The sequence below is a fragment of the Dipodomys merriami genome, unplaced genomic scaffold (genome assembly GCF_024711535.1).
Source record: "Dipodomys merriami isolate MVZ:Mamm:240054 unplaced genomic scaffold, mDipMer1.0.p SCAF_508, whole genome shotgun sequence".
Taxonomy (NCBI): domain Eukaryota; kingdom Metazoa; phylum Chordata; class Mammalia; order Rodentia; family Heteromyidae; genus Dipodomys; species Dipodomys merriami.
Window position 1 is genome coordinate 554,246 of NW_027206078.1, and position 24,392 is coordinate 578,637.

General features: G+C 53.6%; 1 protein-coding gene across 1 annotated transcript in view; it reads left to right on the forward strand.

The window, feature by feature from the left end:
- The window catches only part of LOC138810737 (obscurin-like), a 115,337-nt gene that overhangs the window by 77,931 nt on the left and 13,014 nt on the right, over positions 1–24,392 (forward strand). Inside the window, exons 56-81 of the mRNA XM_069997934.1 lie at positions 3,338–3,610; positions 4,310–4,585; positions 5,105–5,392; positions 5,536–5,817; positions 6,871–7,244; positions 8,276–9,152; positions 9,929–10,207; positions 14,244–14,322; positions 14,598–14,716; positions 14,922–15,119; positions 15,741–15,773; positions 16,000–16,098; positions 16,223–16,441; positions 16,938–16,998; positions 17,303–17,373; positions 18,160–18,279; positions 18,850–18,989; positions 19,669–19,869; positions 20,035–20,117; positions 20,528–20,701; positions 21,695–21,851; positions 22,227–22,343; positions 22,448–22,612; positions 22,776–22,934; positions 23,127–23,304; positions 23,846–23,959. Coding sequence (XP_069854035.1) covers positions 3,338–3,610; positions 4,310–4,585; positions 5,105–5,392; positions 5,536–5,817; positions 6,871–7,244; positions 8,276–9,152; positions 9,929–10,207; positions 14,244–14,322; positions 14,598–14,716; positions 14,922–15,119; positions 15,741–15,773; positions 16,000–16,098; positions 16,223–16,441; positions 16,938–16,998; positions 17,303–17,373; positions 18,160–18,279; positions 18,850–18,989; positions 19,669–19,869; positions 20,035–20,117; positions 20,528–20,701; positions 21,695–21,851; positions 22,227–22,343; positions 22,448–22,612; positions 22,776–22,934; positions 23,127–23,304; positions 23,846–23,959 — 5,136 coding nt within the window. The remainder of the gene's footprint in view (positions 1–3,337; positions 3,611–4,309; positions 4,586–5,104; positions 5,393–5,535; positions 5,818–6,870; positions 7,245–8,275; positions 9,153–9,928; positions 10,208–14,243; positions 14,323–14,597; positions 14,717–14,921; positions 15,120–15,740; positions 15,774–15,999; positions 16,099–16,222; positions 16,442–16,937; positions 16,999–17,302; positions 17,374–18,159; positions 18,280–18,849; positions 18,990–19,668; positions 19,870–20,034; positions 20,118–20,527; positions 20,702–21,694; positions 21,852–22,226; positions 22,344–22,447; positions 22,613–22,775; positions 22,935–23,126; positions 23,305–23,845; positions 23,960–24,392) is intronic.

Sequence of the window (24,392 nt, forward strand, 5' to 3'; positions counted from 1 at the left end):
ACCTGAAGCTCCTGAGCTTGGACTCCACCAGGTGACATCCATCCCTGGGGCCCCAGAGGCCTAAGGCTGAAGGGACAGAGTGTCCTTCTGGAAGAAGCATCTGCCTCAACACCTCCAGAGAAGTAGGGTGAGGCTGACTCGCACCCTCTTGGAGCAGCAGGCTCTGGGGTACCTCTCTATTATTCACACTGAGTCAAAAGAGACAGCCTCGACCATGGTCTGAGCACGTCCCTTCTGCTTTCTGAGAAGGTGTGCGGATGTTATTGACCTCCGGTGGGTGATGCTAGGTATGCTCTGAAGGGTGTGTGGGAAGCGTATCGGTGAGCAGAAGTCATGCCTGGGCCTGAGCCACTTTTCAGAGGATCACTGAGGGTGATGTTTGTATTCTCCACTGTGGTCAGAGCCATGTAGCCAGCCTGGGTGGATTTCTAGACCCCAGGAAGAGACTATCTTTCTGATTGGGCTGGTGCCTGATACAGAAGACCTCTAGGCCCATGAATCTCAAGACCGTTCTAGCGTATGTCACTTGGAACACCAATTCTAGAGAAAACATCTTTGTTGCTTTTCTCCTATCCTCTCACAGGACAAAACAATTGCTTTGAACGCTGATTTTGTGTTAACGTGTGTGTGTGTTCTTCCTCACACATGGAGCGATATAACTTAATTCAGTGTTGGAACTATCTAGAGTTGGCAGACTGTAAGTTAAGACTGCTCCCCAACTTCAGGTGCCAATTTCAAGTGTCAAATTGACAGACACCTGCCCTTCTGGCTCTCACTAACCCTCAAGGTTGATGGTTTTTCTAGGACAGCTTATCGACATTAGTGAACTAGTATTGCAAGTTTATTACAGAAGAGCCCATCCAGGAATAGCCATAGGGAAGAGTGACATAAGACAAGACCGGGGAGAGTGAGTTTGGCAACCCCTCCCTGACTCCCTCCCTGGGTGTATCACCCTCCAGCACCTCAAGACCCACTAATCTTGATCTCATCAGATCTATTTAAGAGAGTTTACTTTATGGAGATTAATCTATGGCTTTCCAGCTTTCCCAAAAGTTGATGAATGGTGATAGATGTTTTAGACTTCCTACAACTTGGTGACCACCCGAAGCTTACCTAGTGTGACCAGAGTCCCTCATTAGTATTACTTTGTATATGGTCAAAGGAGCTTGTTACAAATAACAACAGTTCAGTCATTCAGGAAATTCTGAGGGTATTAGGAGTCCTGCGGGAACAAAAAACAAACTTGTTATTAGAACACACTCATGCACCAATGATCTCCGGAGTAGTTCCCACCGGATAGGCTGTAGGGCGCCCAGCCTGGCACTCCTTCTCGCCCTCTTATGCAGAGGCAGCACTATGCCTGGTACGTGGCTTGCAGAATGTGGATGTCTTCGCTGGGGAGGTGGCCACGTTCTCCTGTGAGGTGTCTCGTGTGGCTGGGCCAGAGGCCCGCTGGTGGCTGGATGGCACCCTGCTTCAGGACACTCCCCAGAGTGCCATCGCCGTGCACAGGGGGACCCTTCACTCTCTCACCCTCTCGGGCCTAGGGGCGGCCGACTCAGGCACCATCACCTTCCGCATGGGGCCTCTGGTCTCCACAGCCAAGTTGTTGGTCAAAGGTATTGGCCACGGGGGACCACCTGTGCTGGTGCTTCTGACTTTGCTGTGCCCGCACGCTTCCTGCAGGCTCCTGGGGAGCAGAGGAGGGTCGGATACAGCCTTCTAGGGCACATTTCTCCATGCCCGCTATCTTCCCAGGGCAGCCCCAGGTGGGCATACTTCCTGAATGGGAAATTCAGGCTAGGGAGCCAGGCAGTTGAAGGCGGCCCCATACCCATGTACTGAGTTCAGCCTGTGCAGGCTACTCACCTGGCCGCCACCTTAGCCAGAGGCTAGTTCCTTGAGGGAGCTTTCCTGGGCTCCTGGGTTCCTGTCCACACTTGTATCAACTTGCTCTCTGGACAGGAAGGGCAGCAAAATGTCATGGACTCCTCTAGCTCCTTCATTTGATGCCTTTGCTGACTGGCCTCCTATAAGCGCCCATAGAAAAAGTGGGTCACAGAGGTAACAGTGATTTATCAAGTAGATTTTCAGCAAAGGGAAATGGGTGTTTCGATGGGAGGCAATCCAAACTATGGCTCTGGACTTTGAGCCAGGGACCCGGAGCCCAGCAAAGGTGTTGGAGGTGGGGTGTGGATGCTGCCCCTGGGCCAGAAGAGCCCAGTCTGGACAGATACCCAGCTCAACAGCACCATCAACCATGAATGGGCGCAGGGGGTATCTGATGTGGCGCTCTCTGAGCTGCCATGGTGGGTCCCACTTCCTGGCTGTGCCAGTAGCTGTGGCTGAGTCATTGCCTACCAAAGCTAAGCTTGCAGCTGCTAAAGCCACTAACATGGACGGCAGAGCGTGGGTGGGTATGGTGGTGTGTCCCAGGGGCTGATGCGTGTCCGGCATGTTGGCCGACAGATCCCACGGTGGAGGTGGTCAGTGCCATGCAAGACCTGGCGGTGGAGGAGGGTGGCTCAGCCGAGCTCCTTTGCCAGTACTCACGGCCTGTACAGGCCACATGGAAGATGGACGAGCGGGAGGTTCATGCAGATGGGCACCGTGTCATCATAGAGCAGGACTGGACCGTGGCCAGGCTGACCTTCAGGCCAGCCCTGCCCAGTGACAGTGGCATCTATTCTTGTGAGGCTGCGGGCACCCGTGTGGTGGCGCTGCTCCAAGTGCAAGGTGAGGCTACCTGGCAGGCAGCCCCAGGCCCAGCACACCTATGGTGTGCCTTGGTTCACCGAGCCATAGAGAAGGGCATGCTGTAGCATCCATCCTGGTCATAGAGGTGCTCTGTACAGGGGAATGATCCTGGGCGTGGCAAAACTACCCCACAATGCACTTAGGTTAGAGCACAACCAGTTACATGCTTACGGCTTCTGTGAGAAACTGACCACTAACCAAGAGGCATGGATTCTGAAGGTTCCTAATCATGTGTGTGAGGAGAGTTCCAGAAACCATCACAGGTCTAGTTGTGCTGTTTGGGATGTGAGGAAGGGGTGTGGAGTCCAAACCCTGATGCTTCAGATACTTTGGCAAGTAAGGGCACCGCATCCAGCGTCCATGTGGGGCTCCATGTTTGGGTAGCTTGTGAGTGTTGAAGTCTTGCGATCACCTGTGAGGTTCTCATCTGTGAAACAGGGAGCCCAGAGTGATTACCCTGTCTCCATGCGATCACTGGGGTGGCGTTTTGTTTGACTCTTTGTAGTTGCAGGACTCTGTAGTTGCAGGTGAGCTTCTAGGCTCACAAGCACCTGAGCCCCTCCCTGGCTTCTCCCCACAGCCAAGAACACAGTGGTTCAGGGCTTGGAGAATGTGGATGCCCTTGAGGGCGGTGAGGCGCTGTTTGAGTGCCGTTTGTCTCAGCCTGAGGTGGCTGCGCACACCTGGCTGCTGGATGATGAGCCTGTGCACACCTCAGAAAATGTGGAAGTGGTCTACTTTGAGAACGGCTTGCGACACCTGCTGCTGCTCAAGAACCTGCGGCCACAGGATAGTTGCCGGGTGACCTTCCTGGCTGGGGACGTGGTCACATCTGCATTCCTCACTGTCAGAGGTAACCGTGCTTCTCTGGTGCAGGATGGAGGGGTAGGGTGAGCCCCTCCCACCAGAGGCCTGGGTCCTAGCAAGGGAGGCTGAGGAGGGGGTGGCCTCTGAGATCTTTTCCACCCGATGCTCTACAGGGTGAAAAGATGTTGATCTCTGAGATCTCTTGTCCCCACCCCAAGCTGGAGGCTGTGCAGCCAGCTCAGTGAGACAGAGAGAGATCTGGGATGGGAGTGGCATCTGGTTGAGAACCATTCACCCTGCAGAGAGACAAGATCACGCGGGCTGGTGCAGGGCTGGGGTGCCAGTGGGTGAGACCCCTTCCCAAAGATCTTCCAGCCTGGGAGAGTTGTGGAGTGGGGTGTCAGACGTTGATACTGCTCACACAGGTGGCTCGACCCCTTCAAGTCTGTGGGGGATCTGCAAGAGCCCCTCCTGCTGGCAGTTCCATCTGGGATGAGGAGTAGGGGGTCCTTGGTTTCCGAGGAGCCTCCCACTAGAAGTCTGGCTGCTTTGAAGGAGGGGATGAGTGTCTTCTAAGCCCTTCAGTGTGAGGCTTCACCGGGTGGGGAGAATTGGCTGAGAGGTGGTGTTTTGAGACCTCTCCAACTGGAGGCAGCATGGAGGGGAGGCACAGTAGAGGCCAAGGGTCTCATGCTTTGCCTCCAGAACCTTCCCCTTGCGTTTATTCACCCGTCCACCCTCACAGGATGGCGTTTAGAGGTCATGGAACCACCAAAAGATGTGACGGTACGAGCTGGCGCCCAGGCCAACTTCACCTGCAAGCTCAGTGAGGCGGTGCCTGTGGGAGAGGCAACCTGGTATATCAATGGTGCTGTGGTCCAGCCAGACAACGCGGCCTGGAAGGTCACTGCTGACGGCAGCCAGCACTCCCTGCTGCTACGGAGTGCTCAGCCCCACCACGCTGGGGAGGTGACCTTTGCTGCCCGTGACGCAGTGGCTTCGGCAAGGCTTTCTGTGCTGAGTGAGTTGCAGGCTCCTCCCCGCAGGACGGGCGGGACAGGTCTGTAGACCACTGGGGTGGGTGACCATCCAGAACTGCATCCTGGGTGGAGTGGTTGGACGCCCAGAGTGGAGGTGGTGGTGTGTGTCCTTCTCAGTAGCTCCTCCTGCTGGTCTAAGGGGGTTGCTGAGTAAAGCTTTCTGTCAGATCAGGGCACTGAGGCTAGGGGCCCAAGTCCCGGTGAGGGCAGAAGTCAGAAGGAATGAGGCTCTCCAGTCCTTAGACTGCTGAGAGCTCTCAGAGGACCCCATCTTGAGTGGGCTGTGGGTATACAGTCTACTGAGACACATAGACCCGCTAGTTCACAGGTGGGGGGCTCTGTATCGTCTCTTCCTCCCTGAGACAGGCTGGGCCGCTGGGTATAGTGGCACACAAAACTTGGGGAAAGTGGCCTGCCCCAGGGCCTGTTCCACGTCCAGGGCCTGACCCTAGTGGCTGTTGGAAGGGCTGCAGGCCACAGTGGGTGTGCTGACCTTTCAGGCCTCCCTGACCCCCCAGAGGATGCCGAGGTGGTGGGTCGAAGTGGCCGCTCTGTGACCTTGTCCTGGATGGCTCCCACAAGTGACGGCGGTGGCGGTCTGTGTGGCTATCGGGTGGAGATGAAGGAGGGTTCCACAGGCCAGTGGCGTTTATGCCACGAGCTGGTGCCTGGGCCAGAATGTGTGGTAGATGGCCTGGCCCTTGGGGAGACCTATCGCTTCCGAGTGGCAGCTGTGGGACCAGCAGGTGCCGGGGAACCTGTGCACCTGCCCCAAATGGTCAAGCTGGGTGAGTCACTGCTCTGGGGCCGGGTCTGGGAGAGGAGCCACCTACCTAAGCTGGAGGGAGGGAGCCTGTGTGCTGGGGTCTGGACTGCAAAGCCCACCCTGCCTGATGAGGCCTGTCTGCTGTCTATGGGTGCTGTTTCCCAGCAGAACCTACGGAACCTGCGCCTCCCCCGCTCCCAGTCCCAGAGCGACGCCAGGCGGTGGCTGGCGAGGACGTCTGTCTGGAGTTGGAGGTGGCGACCGAAGCTGGGGAAGTTGTCTGGCACAAGGGGACAGAGCGCATCCAGCCGGGCGGGCACTTCCAGGTGCTCTCTCAGGGCCGGCGGCAGATGTTAGTGATCAAGGGATTCAAGTCAGAAGACCAGGGCCAGTACCATTGTGGTCCTGCCCAAGGCTCCATTCCCACCAAGGCTGCCACATTCCAGGGTATGTTCTGGGCTGGGGTGGAAAGCCCTGGGGTATGGGAACATGGCTGGCCTGGCCTTCCTCCTCATCAGTTCTCTGGAGGAAGGGCCGAGGGTACTCTGACACCCGGAGTAGGACATGATGGAAGACTAAGGCTGGGTCAGGAGATGAAACAGCTCTCACATTATTGCCTAAGGCCATGCCCTAGGCCAGCCCACCCATCCCTGAACAGGGTGCAGCCCTCAGCTTTCTAGTGCTGGTCCTCTTGAGTCTGGAACCTCGAGCACCTGCAGCTCTCTTCCCAAGACTTTTCCTGAGCTTTGAACCTCCTTCCCTCTGAGCATTCCTGTTCTCTTAGTGACTCTGCTCTGAGGTGCTCCCGCATGCTTATGCCCTGCTTGCTCTGTAATGGTGCCCCCTGCACCCTCAGCACCCTGGTACTTTGCCTGCATGCTCTGAGCCCTCTTCCCGGCTCCATTCACACTGAATACCTTAGGCACCCCATGCTCTTACCCCTCACCCCCCATGCCCTCTCAGCTCCCTCATGCTCAGTCCTTCTTCCACTCAGTCCCCTGCTCCGAATGCTATGAATCCCTCCTCTACTCTAGCTTCATTCTGTACTCTGAATACCTTCCTTTCCCGAGTCCTTTCTGTGTTCTGAGCTCCTTCCCCCTTTCTGAGTGGCAGCCTACCTTTAAGCACCACCCTGCACCAGTCTGTCTTTCCCCTGTTGTCTGCACCTGGCCCTAGTGCATTCACACACATGAATCTCCTCCTTGTGTTGCTCCTTGAATTAATATGGGCTACTATATCAGCAGCAAGGGCCAGGAAGGAATGAAATAATCCCAGTTTGACTTTGCAGTCATGTCTTCTCTGGCCACCATGTGCCCTGTGCAGGTGGTCTGAGGGGAAGCTGATGTGGGCTTAGGCTCAGAGCTTCTAAAACCTGGTAGAATGATGTGGTACCCGGCGGGGAGTCGCGGTCCAGTAAGGTGACACACCGGTTGTCAGTGAGGGTGAGTGTGATCTCACGTCTCAGCCCTATCCTGCTGACCCATCTTCTGCTTTCTTCAGTGGTGCTGACCACAGGTTCTGGGGACGAGGCCCCCGTGCAGCCTAGCCTGCCCCCTGAGGCAGCCCAGGAGGGTGACCTGCACCTGCTCTGGGAAGCCCTTGCCCGGAAGCGCCGCATGAGCCGTGAGCCCACCCTGGACTCCATCAGTGAGCTGCCTGAGGAAGACGGCCGTGTGCAGCACCTGCGGCAGGAGGCAGAGGAACTGGCTCCTGAGCTCTCCGAGGGGTATTCCACAGCCGATGAGCTGGCACGCACTGGAGAGGCTGACCTGTCACATACCAGCTCTGATGATGAGTCCCGAGCGGGCACCCCTTCCCTCATTACCTACCTCAAGAAAGCTGGAAAGCCTGGGGCACCACTCTTAGCCAGCAAGGTGAGTGCCCTGCCTGCCAAGCCCCTTTCAGCGAGCAGAGAGGAGCCTGGGCATCTTAGACTTTCTTCATTCATGCACCCGTCTTTAATCTGTCGATTAATCTGTCTATACATCTACCATTCACCTGCCCATCTATGCATCATCTTTCCTTCCTGCTATTCACGGGTCCATCTACCATGTTCCCAGGCATCCATATATCCATTCTTTCTTGCATTCACTGGTCCATTATATCTACTTACCATATTTCCATCTGTACCTGCACCTGTTTATCCATCTGCACATCTAATATCTATTCATTTGTCCATTATCTACCATCTTTCGATTCATCCACCATCTCTTCTGCACCTGTTCACCTATTTGACCACTTATCCATTGACCTATTCACCCACCTATACCCATTCACTGATCCATCAGTCTACTATTCTATGCTTATGTGCCAGTTTGTTTACTTATCTTCTATTTGCCAAGTCATACAGCCAGCCCTTTGTGCCCCACACATCTGTCCCTACTATCATCCATCCATTCGTCATCCATCACCCACCTATCCACTACCTTACCCATAATTTATCCACCATTCCTCAATCCATCACTCCTGTACTTGCTCACCTATTCATCTGTTCTTACTCATCTGTCCACCTATCTACACCTTTGCCACCCACCTATCCATATATCCACCATTAGCCATCCATCCACCTTCCCTTCATCCATCCAGCCTGCCTTCCATCTACCCATTCATTCTCCATCCATCTCCACTCACATAGCTGTGAAATTTTTCTTGGTCTTCCTGCTATTCCTTATAAGGCAGCTAATCCTCATGTGTGTGAATGTATAAAGCTATTTCAGGGAGGAGGTGGTCTTGTTTTGGGGTAGCAGTAGAAGCCAGTAGGCACCTAGCTCAAGCTAGTGTGGTTGCCAGTAGGTGGAAGGAAGAATAGAATGCTAGAGCAAAACATGGCCCTGGGGCCTTGATCCTGTGTGCTCCTGACTTCAGCTTTCATGCTCCACCATGACATCACATCCTGTGCCTGCAGATTGGGGTTCCAGCAGTCCCCTCTACGAAGACACAGAAACATCAGGAGCAACCAGCCACAGTGTGCCCACCCCAGGGAGAGGTGAGGGCTGAGGACCTGAGCGATCCCTCCATGGACAAGGCTGCCGTGAAGATCCAAGCTGCTTTTAAGGGCTACAAGGTGCGGAAGGAGATGAAGCAGCAGGAAGGGCCGGTGTTCTCCCGCACGTTTGGGGACACTGAGGCACAGGTGGGGGATGTCCTGAGGCTGGAATGTGTGGTGGCCAGTAAAGCAGACGTGCGGGCCTGCTGGCTGAAGGATGGCGTGGAGCTGACTGATGGGCGACACCACCATATCGATCAGCTTGGGGATGGCACCTGCTCTCTGCTGGTCACTGGTCTGGGCCCTGCTGACACTGGCCGCTACACCTGTCGGGTGAGCAACAAGTTTGGCCATGTGAGCCACAGTGCCTGTGTGGTGGTCAGCGGGACGGAGAGTGAAGCCGAGAGCTCCTCCGGGGGAGAGCTGGACGATGCCTTCCGGCGAGCCGCCAGGCGCCTCCACCGGCTCTTCCGCACCAAGGGCCCCTCGGAGGTGTCCGATGAGGAGCTCTTCCTCAGCGCCGACGAGGGCACCGCAGAGCCGGAGGAGCCTGCAGACTGGCAGACGTATCGTGAAGATGAACATTTTGTCTGCATCCGTTTCGAGGCACTCTCTGAGGCCCGCCAGGCAGTCACCCGCTTCCAGGAGATGTTTGCTACCATGGGCATCGGAGTAGAAATTGGGCTTGTGGAGCAAGGGCCCAAGGGAGTGGAGATGAGAATCAGCAAGGTGGCTCCTCTGCCTACCCCCGCAGTGCCTCCAGGGCCTGTGCCCAGCCTGCTGGCTTCTGATGCTGGTGAGTTCACACACTGCCTTGGTCGGGCTGCACGAGGATCCAGGGTGGACTGGAGGAGGCGTGGCAGCATCAGCTGGGTCACCTGCACTCCAGCATCAGCTGTTTGCAGATGTGGCCTACTGAGCCATGGTACACCCTGGCTCTGAGGTTAAACAGAGCTGAGTATAAACCCAGCTCTGCCTCTTACTAGCCGTGTGCCTCAGAGATGCTATTTGGCCTCTTTGACTTTCAGTTTTCACATCTGCAAATGGGGATGAGAATACCTACTTTCTGTTGTTTTTTTCTTTAAGGAGAGACTCGGAGATGGAACTCATAACATAGAGGGGTTCTGGGGTCTACTATGCACAGTATATTCTATTTCATCAAGTAAATAATTAAAAGTCCATTTCATTGCTTGCTTCTGTCTCTCCAGAACATTAGGAGGTTATCGTAAATGTCTCAAATCATGTCTTGAAACTTCTGTCCAGTTTGGGGCAATTGTGTCCCTAAAAGGTCATTTGTCTGTTCTTCCAGGACTCCTAGATCACACAGCCTAACCTCTTTTCCCCCTATTCTTTCTGTTTCTCCATCCTTCTTGCTTAGTGGCTTGGGAAGCAAGCTTAGAGAATGGGAATAGGGCAGACTTAGCCGGCAAGATTCAGGGTGGGGTTATTAGACAGGGCCTCAACACTCAAATGAACAGTTGCACCAGACTTCCGGTCTGGTGGAAGCTTTTGATTGTAGGTGTGATTGGCATGATCAAGGCTAACGTGGCATGCCCTGCCTGTCTGTTCCAGCCCCAGTGTTCCTGACCCAGCTGCAGAACCAAGAAGTACAGGATGGCTACCCTGTGAGCTTCGACTGTATGGTCACAGGCCAGCCGGTGCCTAGTGTGCGCTGGTTCAAGGATGGGAAATTGCTGGAGGAGGATGACCACTATATGATCAACGAGGACCAGCAGGGTGGTCATCAGCTGATCATCACAGCTGTGGTGCCCTCAGACATGGGTGTCTACCGCTGCCTGGCTGAGAACAGTGTGGGGGTCTCTTCTACCAAGGCTGAGCTCCGTGTGGACTGTGAGTACTGCTCTCCTGAGCTGGGCTAGAGGTTGGTGGCAAGGGAGATAGGGAGCCTTGATGTCTTGTGGCCGGTGAAGAGGAGACTTTTCTGGGAGCAAGGGCCAGGACGAGAGTCTCAAGAGCGGTTAGGGTGAAGTGGTACAAGGACCTCATGTCTGTCTGTCAGAGGTGTATCAGCTGGAGAGAGGCCCAGAAGGTTTTGAAGGGGAGGTGACCCAGCCTTCCCCAGCCACTCCATTGAAACTTTTCTTGGGAGACCTCCAGTGGCTTCACTGGAAAATCTCTCAATAGAAGTGTAGAGGTAATGATTGACTGATGCTATGGTCTTTAAAAAATCTATGTGATCTTTACTCCTGATTGCTCGTACAGAGATTCTAAGTCCTTGGGATGCCCAGGTACAGGGCATAGCTTCTGTTCTCATGAGGTGACTCTTGAAGGTTTCCAAAGTAGCTTCAGGGTGGTGACTGCTAGCCAATCAGATCAAACCTTGATAAGGAGTCAGAGCTTTCAAACCTCAGGATCTATGCATACCAAGCAGGCATTTTACCACTGAGCTGTATACCCAGTACTCTTTTTTAAATTTCTTTTTCCTTTCTTTATATTTTATCCTTATTTACTATGTTCTTAGGTACACTACTTTGTAATATCTAACTTTGTTATTAATCCCACCTATCTTATTTATTATTTATTTATTTTTGGTCAGTCATGGGGCTTGAACTCTGGGCTTGGGCGCTGTCCCTCAGCTCTTCAGCTCAAGCACTCTACCGCTTGAGCCACAGCGCCACTTCTGGGTTTTTTGTGTTTTTTTGAGTGGTTTATTGGAGATAAGAGTCTCATGGACTTTGCTGCCCGAGATGGCTTTGAACCATGATCCTCAGATCTCAGCCTCCTGAGTAGCTAGGATTATAGGCGTGAGCCACCGGCGCCGGCTATCTTATTTTTTTAATCTCTAGAAGTTCTTAAGTCTTGGTAATATAGATCATCTACTTTTTGAACATATAGAATACAGTTTTAATAACTGTTTTTATGTCCTCCTCTGCAAGTTCTACCGTCATGGTCAGTTGTGGGTTGGTTTTGATTGATTGATTCTTTTCTACCATGTGCGTCTTGTTTTCTTGCCTCTTTGCATGGCTGATGATCTTAGTTTGTGTTCTACAGATCTTCAGCTGTGTTCTGGGATGCAGTTAGTTCCTAGGAAACAATTTGAGCCTTTATGATTTGTTTGGTGAGTCTAGAGTAGGGCTCAGTCTAGGGCTAATTATTCCCCGCTTCTGAGGCACAGAGTTCTGAGAAACTAGAACCATGTGTGCTGAGTTTTTCTACAGTGACTGGAGAAAACAGGCATTGTTCCTGGCACTGTTGCCTTCTGACCATTCAGATGTGTCTTCTCTCATGAATCTGCTAATCACTACCTGCTAAATGATGGCGAGTCCCGCCTGCACAGTTTTCTCTTCTCTGGCACTGTCCTGTGAACGCTGCTGCTGAGGTCTCCCAGGACTCAGAACTCATGGAATTCCCCTGATTTTGCCTCCATTTTCCCTGCCTAGACCTGGAAACAGTACAGAAAGCTGGAGAAACAAAAGATTTTGCTTGTCATTAAAGCTAGATAAATGATAGGTTTTGCTTATAGTCCCTATAATTAAACCATTATTGTCCTCCATTTGCCTAATGACAAGACTTAAAAAAACACTTTTATATTTATCTAGGTTCTTGTGGTAGTGTTTTTGTTCTTGTTGTTGCTTCAGGTGGGAGTGGTCTTGGTTCAGGCTGTTACAACATAACATGGATTGGGTGCCTTGTAAAGAACTAACTTTCTCACTGTTCTGGTGGCTAGAATTCTGCGCTCAGAGAGCCACTGTGCATATGGGATCTGGTCCTGACAGTCTTATTATTGTATGTCTTATAAATATTTTGTATTTTAGAAGTATCACAAATCAGCTGGGCACTGGTAGCTCACGCCTGTAATCCTAGCTACTAAGGAAGCTGAGATCTTAGGATTGTGGTTCAAAGCCAGCACAAGAAAACCCGGGAGACTCTTATCTCCAGTAAACCACTCAGGGAAAAACCGGAAGTGGCGCTGTGGCTCAAGGGGTAGAGCGCTAAACCTGAGCTGAAAAGCTGAGGGACAGTGCCCAGGCCCAGAGTTCAAGCCCCACGACCTACCAAAAGAAAGAAAGAAAGAAAGAAAGAGAGAGAAAGAGAGAGAAAGAAAGAGAGAAAGGGGCTGGGAAGGTGGCTCAATGGTAAGCGCTTGCCTTGCATGCCTGAGGCCCTGGGTTCAATTCCTCAGCACCACATAAGCAAAAAGAAAAAAGCCGGAAGTGGCACTGTGGCTCAAGTGGTAGCCTTGAGCTGAAGAGCTGAGGGACAGCACCCAGGCCCAGAGTTCAGGCCCCATGACTGGACCAAAAAGAGAGAGAGAGAGAGAGAGAGAGAGAGAGAGAGAGAGAGAGAGAGAGAGAGAGAGAGAGAGAAAGAAAGAAAGATCACATACCTAGCTTCCCACAAGGTAAAATCCACAATGTCAAGATAGTTAACCAAAAATACACAGGCTTGTAAAGAGACAGGAAAAAATAACCTGTAATGTGTAGATTAATCTACTCAATCAATCTACACCTACTCAAATGTTAGAACTAGCAAAGACAGTAAAACTCTATTCTGTGGATTTAAACATTTTAGCTTTTTTTGTATTTAAGTAGTACAAGAGGTGAGAAACAGTGAATGAGACTGATAGTAGGTTAGGTAGTCTATAGGAAAGAATATAGTGTCATGTGAGAACAGGGAAGAAAGACTATAGTAGACAGGTTCCCTTTTATAAGGACACCGATCCATTCATGAGACTCCGCCATGTGATGTGATCACCTCCCAAAGCCCAAACTCTTTTGGGTTGATATTTTGACATATGAGTTTTTGTGGGGAGCACATTCAGTCATTTGACAGCGGATAAATTCAATCTCTCTTGCTCTATCTTGGCTAGAAATCCAAGTCTCTATCACATACCCATATTGGGACTTCAACTTAGGGTCTGAGTACTGTCCCTTAGTTGATTTTTTTTAGTTTACTTTTATTGTCAAGGTGATGTACAGAGGGGTTACAGTTACATACATAAGGCAGTAAGTCATTTCTTGTTGAACTTGTTACCCCCTCCCTCATTTTCTCCCATTTCCCTCCCCACATCCTCCTCCCAAGTTGTACAGTTCGTTTCCAACGTATTGTCTTGTATCACTGTTGCATTGGTTTGCACTTTGTCCTTTGTCTCACCCTTCCCTTCCCTAATTCATATACAATACCCAGGGCACCAAAATCAAATACAAAGGACAATATAAACCATAGGGGGGAAAAGACAAAAGAAAAAAGAAATCATGTGTACATTAAAACAAGAACAACAATGAAAAACCTCTTGTGTCCATATCTTAGAGTTTATTTCAGTTAGCCTCATCTTATGTGGTCATATGTACATATCAATTGAGCTATTCTGCTCATCTGCTAGGACTATCCTAGACATATATTAAAGCTACTACTTGAGCCATAGCTCCACTTCTTTTTTGAAGTTGGTAGTTAGAGTTAAGAGTTTCATGGACTTTCCTGCCCAAGTTGGTTTCAAACCTAGATCCTCAGATCTTAGCGTCTTGAGTAGTTAGTATTACAGGTAGGTGTGAGCCATTGGTGCCAGGCATAGCTGTTGGTCTAGAGGCCAATATCTATTTTATTCCTCATGGTTCTGTAGGATAAACCATAATATTTTTCCACTGTCATTGCCATTTACGAAGACTCCAAATCATGTGCTATTTACGATGCTTTAAGTCAGAGAGGCTTTTGGTTTATTACAGGCCTAGAAATATGGGGCCAGTAAACAGCCCCAAGTCCAGCAGGGTACAGTACAGCTGTTGCCCTCCTGACTTTCGAGTGTAAGTGATGCCCAGTAAGGCTGGACAGTCAGAACCTTGTCAAGGGCTGAGGTGGTCCTGGTTCAAGGTCAGCGCCTAGGCAGAGGAGCGGCAGGCCTTGCTCCAGCGTATCCTCCCTTCCCCAGTGACAAGCACAGACTATGACACTGCAGCAGATGCTACAGAGACCTCATCGTACTTCAGCGCCCAGGGATACCTGTCCAGGTAGGACCCCCTTAGCAACAGCAGAGCTCAGTGACTGGTAATCCCAACACTCTGGGGAAGCGGCCATGCTGGGCTGATGGGGTGGGCTTTGGACGGATGAGCCAGTTCTTGGAGCTTCTACCAAGCCCTGGAACTTTGTCTCTGTACCCTTCAGTTTAGCAGACAGGAAACCTCAAAATCAATCCATGTCTGACATGTACTCCAGAAGAGCCCTCCTACCCTTGCCCTGTTACTGGTCCCCTAATAGCTGCCCCATGATTTGTCTTTCTTGCCAGCCGGGAACAAGAGGGAACTGAGTCGGATGAGGGGCAGCTCCCCCAGGTGACAGAGGAGCTGAGAGACGTCCAGGTGGCTCCTGGCACACGCCTGGCCAAGTTCCAACTCAAAGTGAAAGGTAAGGGGTTGGTTGTGGGCCAGCCGCCATGATGGGACAGAGACCTAGAGCCTCCATAAGCCACAGTTAGGAGGGTACCCTAACCAGCAGCAAGTTGGGGGTCACATGTGCCTACTGCCTGGGTGAGCACCCTGTGGTCTTCTTTGGACTTTTGTCTCCCACTGAGTGAGAGCTCTGGTCTGACCATTTTCCTTTGTGGCCGCAGGCTACCCAGCCCCAAGACTGTACTGGTTCAAAGACGGCCAGCCCCTCACAACATCCGCCCACATCCGCATGACTGACAAGAAGTCCTTGCATACACTGGAGATCGTCTCAGTTACTCGGGAGGACGCCGGCCAATACTCGGCTTACATCAGCAATGCTGTGGGTGCAGCCTACTCATCTGCCCAGCTGCTGGTCCAAGGTGAGTGCTCACAGGGAGCAGGCAGAGCAGTACACCCCAGATAGTGTCCACTGGGGCTGACTGTCCGGCCCTGCCCCATCAGACCTGGGGTCAGAATCCCTTGGTCATTACCCCAGTGGACTGTCACAGGTGTCCAGAAGTTTACCCTTCAAGGTTAGGAGCTTAGGGTTCCTAGACCCAAGGGATCAAGTGTGCACATCTCTATAGAAGCACACTGCGCAGAAGCTGACTTGGGGAGACAAGTCCACATTTTCTTTTATTTTCCAAAAAATCTTGAACACTGAAAGCCAATGCTAAGCTTGACCCAAACCTGCCCCGTCATCAGAGCAAGGCTCCAGAGTCCCAGTGGGGATGGGGGAGGGGGAGGTGACGAGTTGTCACATTGTGTCTGGCCCGTGTGGCCACATGCCTATTGCGTTCTGAGTGTGTGATACCACTGCTGCTTGCATGAGAGCTCAATCAAATATCTGGAGGCCTTGCCCATGGATGGAGCAGCCTCAGCCCCATGCTCAGTGGGCAGGGCCATTAGGACGGACATGGCACTGTGTATGGAACCTAGGAGAGGGACACCTGTGCGTGCACCTCTTCTACCGGGTGCTTCACTCCTCCTGTTTCTTTCAGGCCCCGATGAGCCAGACGAGAAATCAGCATCAGGTAATACAGACCCAGATGGCAAGAGAGGGCAGCAAACCATAGGTGCCGAGGGCAGGGTGGATGTCCCTGGGGCTGGCAGTGGTGGTATGGGCAGGAGGCTGCCGGTCAGAGGGGCGACATGAGGCGTCCTGAGCCTGCAGGATGCAGAAGTCCTCCTGAGGGTCTCCCAGGAGCTGTAGAGGGCTGTGGGTAGTTCCAGCGGGTACCCACAGGCTATGCCTTCCAGATGCACATGAACAACTGGTGCCACCCCGGATCCTGGAACGGTTCACCCCCAAGAAAGTGAAGAGGGGTTCCAGTATCACATTTTCAGTGAAGGTAGAAGGTAAGGCCATTACCTCACAGAGAGTGGTAGGCAGCACCTCACCCCTGGAGCCCCTGCTCCTGACGAAGGATAGGACCTGTCCGTCCTTGGTGAGGACATGCCCACTGGATCCTCTCATCCACAGGCCACCCAGCTCCAGCTGTTCACTGGCTCAAGGAGGAGGCGGAGAGAGGTGTGCTGTGGATTAGCCCCAGCACACCAGGCTACACCATGGCCAGTTCTTCCCAGCAGCACAGCCTGGTGCTGTTGGATGTGGGCCGGCAGCACCAGGGCACCTACACGTGCATTGCCACCAACGCCGCTGGCCAGGCACTCTGCTCTGCCAGTCTGCATGTCTCGGGCTGTGAGTAAGGTGGCTGGGGGTGGGTGACTGCATTGGTCTTGGGGCATGGAATTAGACATGGAACAGCTTTGAAGACTCCTTCACCAGCTCCTGGGATGGGACCTCCTGCAGACCCCTCTCCCAGCTCCTCTCATCCTCTCCCAGTGCTGGCAAAACCCACAGAACAAGCCAGAGCCGTTAGTCCTGCAGGACCTTGTGTTCACCCTGCCTGTGCTGCTGACTGAGGGCCCTCTGCTCACGAGCCTCGCTCAGTCCCTCTGAAGGCTGCCCTTCAAGGCTACACTCCCATTCCTCATCCTATCTAGTGGCTGCCCCGTGAGCCGAGAGTGGGGCAGGGTGGTGGCGTGGCTCAGGCACAGTGTCTTTGGAGAGTCAGAGGGAATGGGTATGTTCAGGACCCCACAGCAGCCCACACAACCCAGGTAGGGTCTGGACCTAGAATCTAGTGCATGAGGTCCAGGACCTCATCCTGATGGTTCACCCACTCTCCTGATAGTGCCCAAGGAAGAGGAGCAAGAGAAAGTGAAGGAAGCTCTCATTTCCACTTTCCTGCAGGGGTGAGTGGAGGATGCCCCCCCAGGCCCCCCAGGCAGGGACACCCATGGAGGAGGCCCAGGAGCGGGGCACAGGGCAGCCATACTCCCGAGGGAGCACCCTGTCCTACAGTACAGCCAGATCTTCCCCTCAGATACCATGGAGTTTGTGCATACTGCCTTCCTCTCCATGACTCGGTTTCCCTGTTGTAAAATGAAGGCTTTCCCAGAATCCTTCCAGTATGGAGCCTGTGGTGTGAGACCCTCAGACTCTTTCACTCTCAGGCGCTCCCACTCAAGCCTCTCAGAACCCCTCTTTTCCCCTCAGGACAACCCATGCTATCTCGGCCCACATGTCAGAGTCTGCAGGTTTCACTGAGCTGGCTGGGCAGAAAAAAGGTACGGAGAATACAGGTGCTCTGAGCACTCCCGCGAGTCTGAATGGGGTTTGGAGAAGGCTGCTCAGAGCAGTGCTGGGTAGACAAACTCTGAGCTTCAGAGGGAATTGGAGGTTCTGTTGACCTCTGGGGTCTGAGGGCCTGTGGGGCCCTGAGGGGCAGCCCAGGCCTTGGCACGGTGTCTGTCCGGTGGGCTGTGGGGGCTGGGTCATCAGGCATCTTGCGATGAGGAGGCACAAACTTACCTTGGGCCCCATGCTTCAGGCTTCTCCCACAGTGGGAGAACTGAGTCTGACTCCTACTCAGCTCCCCAGAAATCAACCCTCTTCCCTGTAGCCATGCCGGCCTCCTGCCAGCCTTGGGCTGTGTCCACTCTCTTCTGGCTACCTCTTGTCCCGAGAATGTAGCCCCTTGGCTACTCCTGCGATTGTTGCCTAGTCACCTACTGGGTGCTCCACTGTCCCTCATCTGTGTCTCCTGTGCTCTGGTCATCTACTTCTCTCTCTATCCAGACCTGCTTCCTCTTGTTCTCAGTCCCATTGGCTCATGGGCTCAGACCCCCCACGAGACAATGTGATTTTTTCATCTGGCTAGACCTTGCTGGCCCCCTACCTAGCCAGCAACTCAGTCTTCTGGTCTCCGTGTCAGGTGGCATCCCATGGGGGAAGCCAGGTCTCCGTGCTGCCTTTGAGGCCCCCAGAACCAGGGATGCGCCTGCAGCATGGGGGACACCCAGCAAACACCCTAAGAATGCACAGACGCTTATGTGTTGCTTTTGCTCCCTCAGGAGATCTGGCAGCAGAGGAGGCCCGGGGTCACCTGTCTCTTGCTGAGGTGGGCACAGAGGAGTTCCTACAGAAATTGACTTCCCAGATTACAGAGATGGTGTCTGCCAAAATCACACAGGGTGAGGGCCAGTGTGTGCGTGTGTGTGTGTGTGTGTGTGTGTGTGTGTGTGTGTGTGTGTGTGTGTGTGTGTGTGTGTGTGTGTGTGTGTGTGTGTGTGTGTGTGTGTGTGTGTCTGTTTCTGTGTCTGTGTATATGTCTGTGTGTTTGTGTGTGTGTGTGTGTGTGTCTGTGTCTGTGTCTGTGTATATGTCTGTGTGTTTGTGTGTGTCTGTGTATGTCTGTGTGTCTGTGTGTGTTTGTGAGAGAGAGGTGTATGTGTGTGTGTGTGCGTGTGTGTGTATGTGCGTGTGTGTGCCTGTCTGTCTGTGTCTGTGTCTGTGTGTGTCTGTGTGTCTGTGTGTGTCTGTGTGTGTTTGTGAGAGAGAGAGGTGTGTGTGTGTGTGAGAGAGAGAGAGAGAGAGGTGGGGGAGGGAGGGAGGGAGGGAGAGGAGAGAGAGAAGCAGGTGGCTGGGTGATGGAGCACCCTCATTCATGCTGGGGGTTGGGCCTGGGTCCCCCTGGCTCCTTCACCCTGGGAACTGGAGAACAGCAGGGCAGCACCCTGGGTGTCACAACCCCGCTCTCACAGCCAAGCTCCAGGTGCCTGGGGGTGACAGTGACGAGGAGTCCAAGACCCCATCCGCCTCCCCACGGCACGGCCGGTCCAGGCCCTCCTCCAGCGTCCAGGAGTCTTCTTCCGAGTCAGAGGACGGAGACTCCCGTGGCGAGGTGAGTGAGGGGCACCCTCGGGGGTCAGGGTGGGAGTGGGCCCTGACCCCCTGGAAGAGATGGTGTGGGGTGAGAGAGGCAGGGGCAGGTCTTCTATGGGGCGCTCCGGCAGGACCTCTGTGAGCAGGTGGCCCCGTGGGGCCCTTGGGAGGTGGGAAGAAGAATTCACATTCCGCTGGGAACACAGAGACCCCCACCCACGGCACACGGAAGCCAGGAGCCAGAGAACCCGTCATCTGTGCATGGGTTCCTGCAGAAGCATGCTTTGTGGCAGAATCATTCCTCCCCCGTTCCTCCCTCCACTTGTGCCTCCAGTGTGCCAGGCTCCTTGTTAGAGCTCAAAGTGGCAGGTAGGCAGGTAATGAGCTACCAACAGAGGGTAAGTATAGGTAGCCCCAATTGGGAGACCTAGGAGGGAGCAGTCATCTCTTGGGGTGATTGATAGAGGGCAGGTCTTCCACATCTCTTCCACAATGCATGGGGTAGACCATGTGCAGACTGACCTGCACTTCCCTCCTGCAGGCTGAGGTTGGCAGGTCTGGCTAGCACTTCCCTGGGTCTCCTGACTTGGCTTCCCCTCCTCTGTGGGCTCTTGGGGGGACTGTTGGGGAATTTGGGAGACCCCTAGAATCATTGGAGACTGCTAGAGACTGGCAACTGTCCATTCTTACTCTGTCAGATCTTTGACATCTACGTGGTAACGGCTGACTACCTGCCCCTGGGGGCCGAGCAGGGGGCCATCACACTTCGGGAAGGCCAGTATGTGGAGGTCCTCGACTCAGCCCATCCCCTGCGCTGGCTCGTGCGCACCAAGCCCACCAAATCCAGCCCCTCGAGGCAGGGCTGGGTGTCACCCGCCTACCTGGACAAGAGGCTCAAGGTATCCTGGTGGCTGGGGTTGCAGAGAATTGAACCTTGGGTACTTTGCCCCTTGTTCACTGACCTAGAAGACTCTGAAATCGCTGTCCCTGTTTGAGAGATGCGAGTCTGATCTTGGCAGGGGCAGCACTCAGGCTATCTGTGACAAGTTCCTATTTCTGACCAGCTGTCACCTGAATGGGGGCCCGCTGAAGCCCCTGAGTTCCCTGGAGAGGCCGTGTCTGAAGATGAATACAAGACCAGGCTAAGGTGAGTGTCTGGTGGGACTTCCCACTGGCTGGCCCTGGCCCATCACTCACAGAAAACCACTGCTTACCCGAGTCTAGTTGGAATGCTAGACTGCTTCCTTTATGGGGGCCTGTGACTCATTCTACATGAGCCTCTGTCAGGGATAGAGTTGAGCTCACCCCAGTTCCTTGTTGGGAACATACCAGGTCACTTCCTGGTAAAGAGAGCAGTTTTATGGAGGACAAAGGAATATCTCTCTCTTGACTCCTTACCCCCTTTCTGAAAGTTGGTGGTAGGCTGCAGATAGCAAGAGGTGCTCTGATTTGGCAGCTGAGAGATGTGGGCCACAAGGGAGCCAGCTCTGCTGGAGCAATGCTGAGGGCCTGCTGTTTGAGCTCCCAGGTCCCACTCATGGTTGCCTCTCCTGCCAGCTCTGTCATCCAGGAGCTGCTGAGTTCAGAGCAGGCCTTTGTTGGTGAGCTACAGTTTCTGCAGAGCCACCACATGCAGCATCTGGACCGCAGTCCACACGTGCCTGCTGCTGTGGCCAGCCAGAAGACCGTCATCTTCAGAAATGTGCAGGACATCAGCCACTTCCACAGCAGGTAGGTGTGTGGGCTGCATGAGGAGAGGGGGAAATGTGGTCAAGAACTCACCGTATAGCCTACACAGTTAAAAGCACAAGGGAAGGAGGTGGTAGGGGACAGACGTGTGGATGTTGAAAGGGGTGACATTGAGCAAGATGCATAGAATTCACAGATTGTTACATGGAAACTCCTTAAAGATGATAAAAAATAAAGAGGTGCCCAGATTAAAAAAATAACATGTACATGAACATACATACGCAGGCTGCAGGTCAGGCCTAATGGATAGGTGTGCAGGAGTTAAGAGGCAACTTTTATATCATGTCTCTGCACAAGGCAGACCCCCCCACCAGGACACACAGATTGTACCTGCCTCCGGCACGGGAAGGCCTGGAGTACCCCTCTGCTGATTAGCATGTGCACAACCCACACGTATGTCTACTGCATGTGGGCCTACATGCATGTGGGTATATGTGTACATGTGCTGCCACCACATTACCACCAATATACTCAACAGCATGCACACCCATGCACAAGGCTTACCTGTGGATATACAGTGTATACATTGTACACACAAGCATATTTACCTGGACATGTGTGCAGGCCTCCATGCACCTGTATGCTATTGCACACTCACACAAGGCATGCAAATGCTCACACAAACACCCACATAGATACCTGTCCCATGCACGCCCAAAGGTGTATAGATGACACACATGCACATAATGCACATAATAATACATGCTGTGCTTGTATGTTTGTTCATATCTGTACATCCTTATGTACACATCCACACAGCATACATCTGCCTGTATGTGCACCCACACATGCATGTACATGTGTGTAGAAGTGTACTTACCACACATGTCTGAACTCACGTAGAAGTGTACACACATATCCATACACACATTCAGGACACAGTGTACTTCACGCTCCCAGGGCCTAGCTCCTCCCAAAGGAGAGGACCTAGAGCCAGTCTGGGTGGATGCCCTGACCCCATCCCCTTCACAACAGCTTTTTACAGGAACTGACGCATTGTGACACAGATGATGATGTGGCCATGTGCTTCATCAAGAACCAAGAGGCCTTTGAGAAATACCTTGAGTTCCTGGTGGGCCGTGTGCAAGCCGAGTCTGTGGTCGTCAGCTCACCAGTCCAGGAATTCTATAAGGTGCCTGGGACCTGGCTTACTGGCTATTTGCCCTGCCCTGCCTGCTCCCAGGCCTTAGTGCTGCCCTCAGCCCCTCTGAGAAGGTCCCTTTGCCTGAAGGCCATCTGAGGTTGGAGCCAAACCTGAAGTCCGTCTTCCCTCACCTTCTCCATCACCTGGCCCTGCCCACCCCTCCTTGGGCTCTAACTTAATGAGAAATGCAGCCAGTGCTCTGTGCTCTTCAGCTGCACACTTAAGTTGCCTAAGCCCTGTGCTACACCTGTCAGATATGATGGCAGCTATCACCTCAGTGCAGGGGTGTCTGTGAGGTCCCTGGAGCCTGTCCTCCAGCTCAGGGTGATTCCTGCCTAAGCCCCACCCTCGTGACCCCCACAGAAATACACAGAGGAGACACTGTCAGCCAAGGACCCCTCCCAGCCACCCCCACCCCCACTTCAGCACTACCTGGAGCAACCAGTGGAGCGGATACAGAAATACCAGGCCCTGCTGAAGGTAGGCACAGCCATGTCTGGTCTGTCCAGGCTGGGCCAGAGGACAGATCTGGACTTGGAGTCAGCTGGTGTCCTGCCCCTCTGCCCCTCTGCCCCTCATATCAGGAGCTGATCCGGAACAAGGCCCGGAACAGACAGAACTGCGCGTTGCTGGAGCAGGCCTATGCGGTGGTGTCAGCCCTGCCCCAGCGCGCTGAGAACAAGCTGCATGTGTCCCTCATGGAGAACTACCCTGGCACCCTAGAAGCCCTGGGAGAGCCCATCCGCCAGGTCAGGCTCGGGGGTGCAGCGGGGTATATGTGTGGGGCTGCAGGGCGGGTGGCATGTGATGGGCATGACTTCGGAAGGGTGCTGGCTTAGGTGATGGTAGGTCTTGCACTGTGGACGGGTCCCCGCCAGCCACAGGCCAACCCCTGCCCACTCACGCCCCTAGGGCCACTTCATCGTGTGGGAGGGGGCACCAGGGGCCCGGATGCCCTGGAAGGGCCACAACCGCCACGTGTTCCTCTTCCGCAACCACCTGGTGATCTGCAAGCCCCGGCGAGACTCTCGCACGGACACCTTCAGCTATGTGTTCCGGAACATGATGAAGGTCTGTGGGAGCCGGAAGCTGCTGTGGGCTCTGACGGGCAGATGGGTGGATGAGGGAAGGTCTGTCTGTCCCTTGGTCTCCAAGATGGATGCTAGGGACCAGTCCTGTAGTCTGCGCCTGGGTGGTCTGGGCACGGCCATCGAGACCTGGCATGCCCAGGAGATGGTCAGTCCTCGTTTCCCGTACCCACAGCTGAGCAGCATCGACCTGAATGACCAGGTAGAGGGGGATGACCGTGCCTTTGAGGTGTGGCATGAGCGGGAGGACTCCGTGCGCAAATACCTGCTGCAAGCACGGACTGTCATCATCAAAAATTCCTGGGTGAAGGAGATCTCTGGCATCCAGCAGCGCTTGGCCCTGCCAGTGTGGCGTGAGTGTTGGGGGTTTTTTTTGGGGGGGAGGCCTGGTGGCTGGGGAAGGACATGTGGCTTTCACCCCATCTGTCTCTGGGTGGCACCCAGGTCATAGGACCCCCCAAGACTGAGTGTTCAGGTAACACAGTCTTTGGCCCAGTACCCCAGTGGGCTTGTAGGGATGGCAGGGTTTCTAGGACGGATGGTTCTGTTCCCTCCGTGGTCAGTTCTGGGTGGAGGACAGAGCTGGGGGCCTCACAGGATGGGAGTTGAACAGCATGTGGATGTCCCTGGCCCAGGTAGGGAGCACTTGGGCAACACAGTGAAGACATAACACATCGGGGCTCCATGACAGGAGAGTGAGGAATCTGGCCTCTGAATTTACTGCCTCAACCAAAACAGGATCTTCTTCATGATCTCCACCATCCCCAATACATACCTAGCTACCCTCACTCACCCTTGATCCTGGAGGGAAGCAGCCATATCCAGCCTGTCAGGGTATATTCAAGGGGACACCTCACACAAAGACCATTCAGAGGCCTCCTGTGTGGTCCTCAGGTTCTCCAGACTTTGAAGAGGAGCTGGCTGATTGCACAGCTGAGCTGGGTGAGACAGTCAAGTTGGCCTGTCGTGTGACCGGCACACCTAAACCAATCATCAGCTGGTATAAAGGTACACCCCTGGGGCCAAGGGAGTTCCTAGCCTCACCCTCAAGGGTGCTGGCCCTGAAATTGGGAGGAGGGGCTGGAGAGAAACAGGCTGTGTATGGGATGAGGATAGAGTGAGGGCCGATAAGCAGGGGTCTGGGATGTGAGTTGGGGACAGGCCAGGCCTAGTCCGGGAGCTGGAGCTGACAAGGTTGGGTGGGGGACAGGTGGTGGACAGATGAGCTCATGATGTAAGGTCAGGTACCCAGGGAAATGAGAAAGGCAAGGGAAGAGAGTGGTGGATAAGGACAGGCTCTGAGGTGGTGAGTCTGAAGAGCTGCCAGGCAGCCACGAGCCTGGGTGGAGCAAAGATGGAGACACCAACCGCTCACTCCTAAGTGGGAACAGTACCCTGGACAGGTTAACAGGCCGACCTGGGGAGTAACCATGAGGTTCAA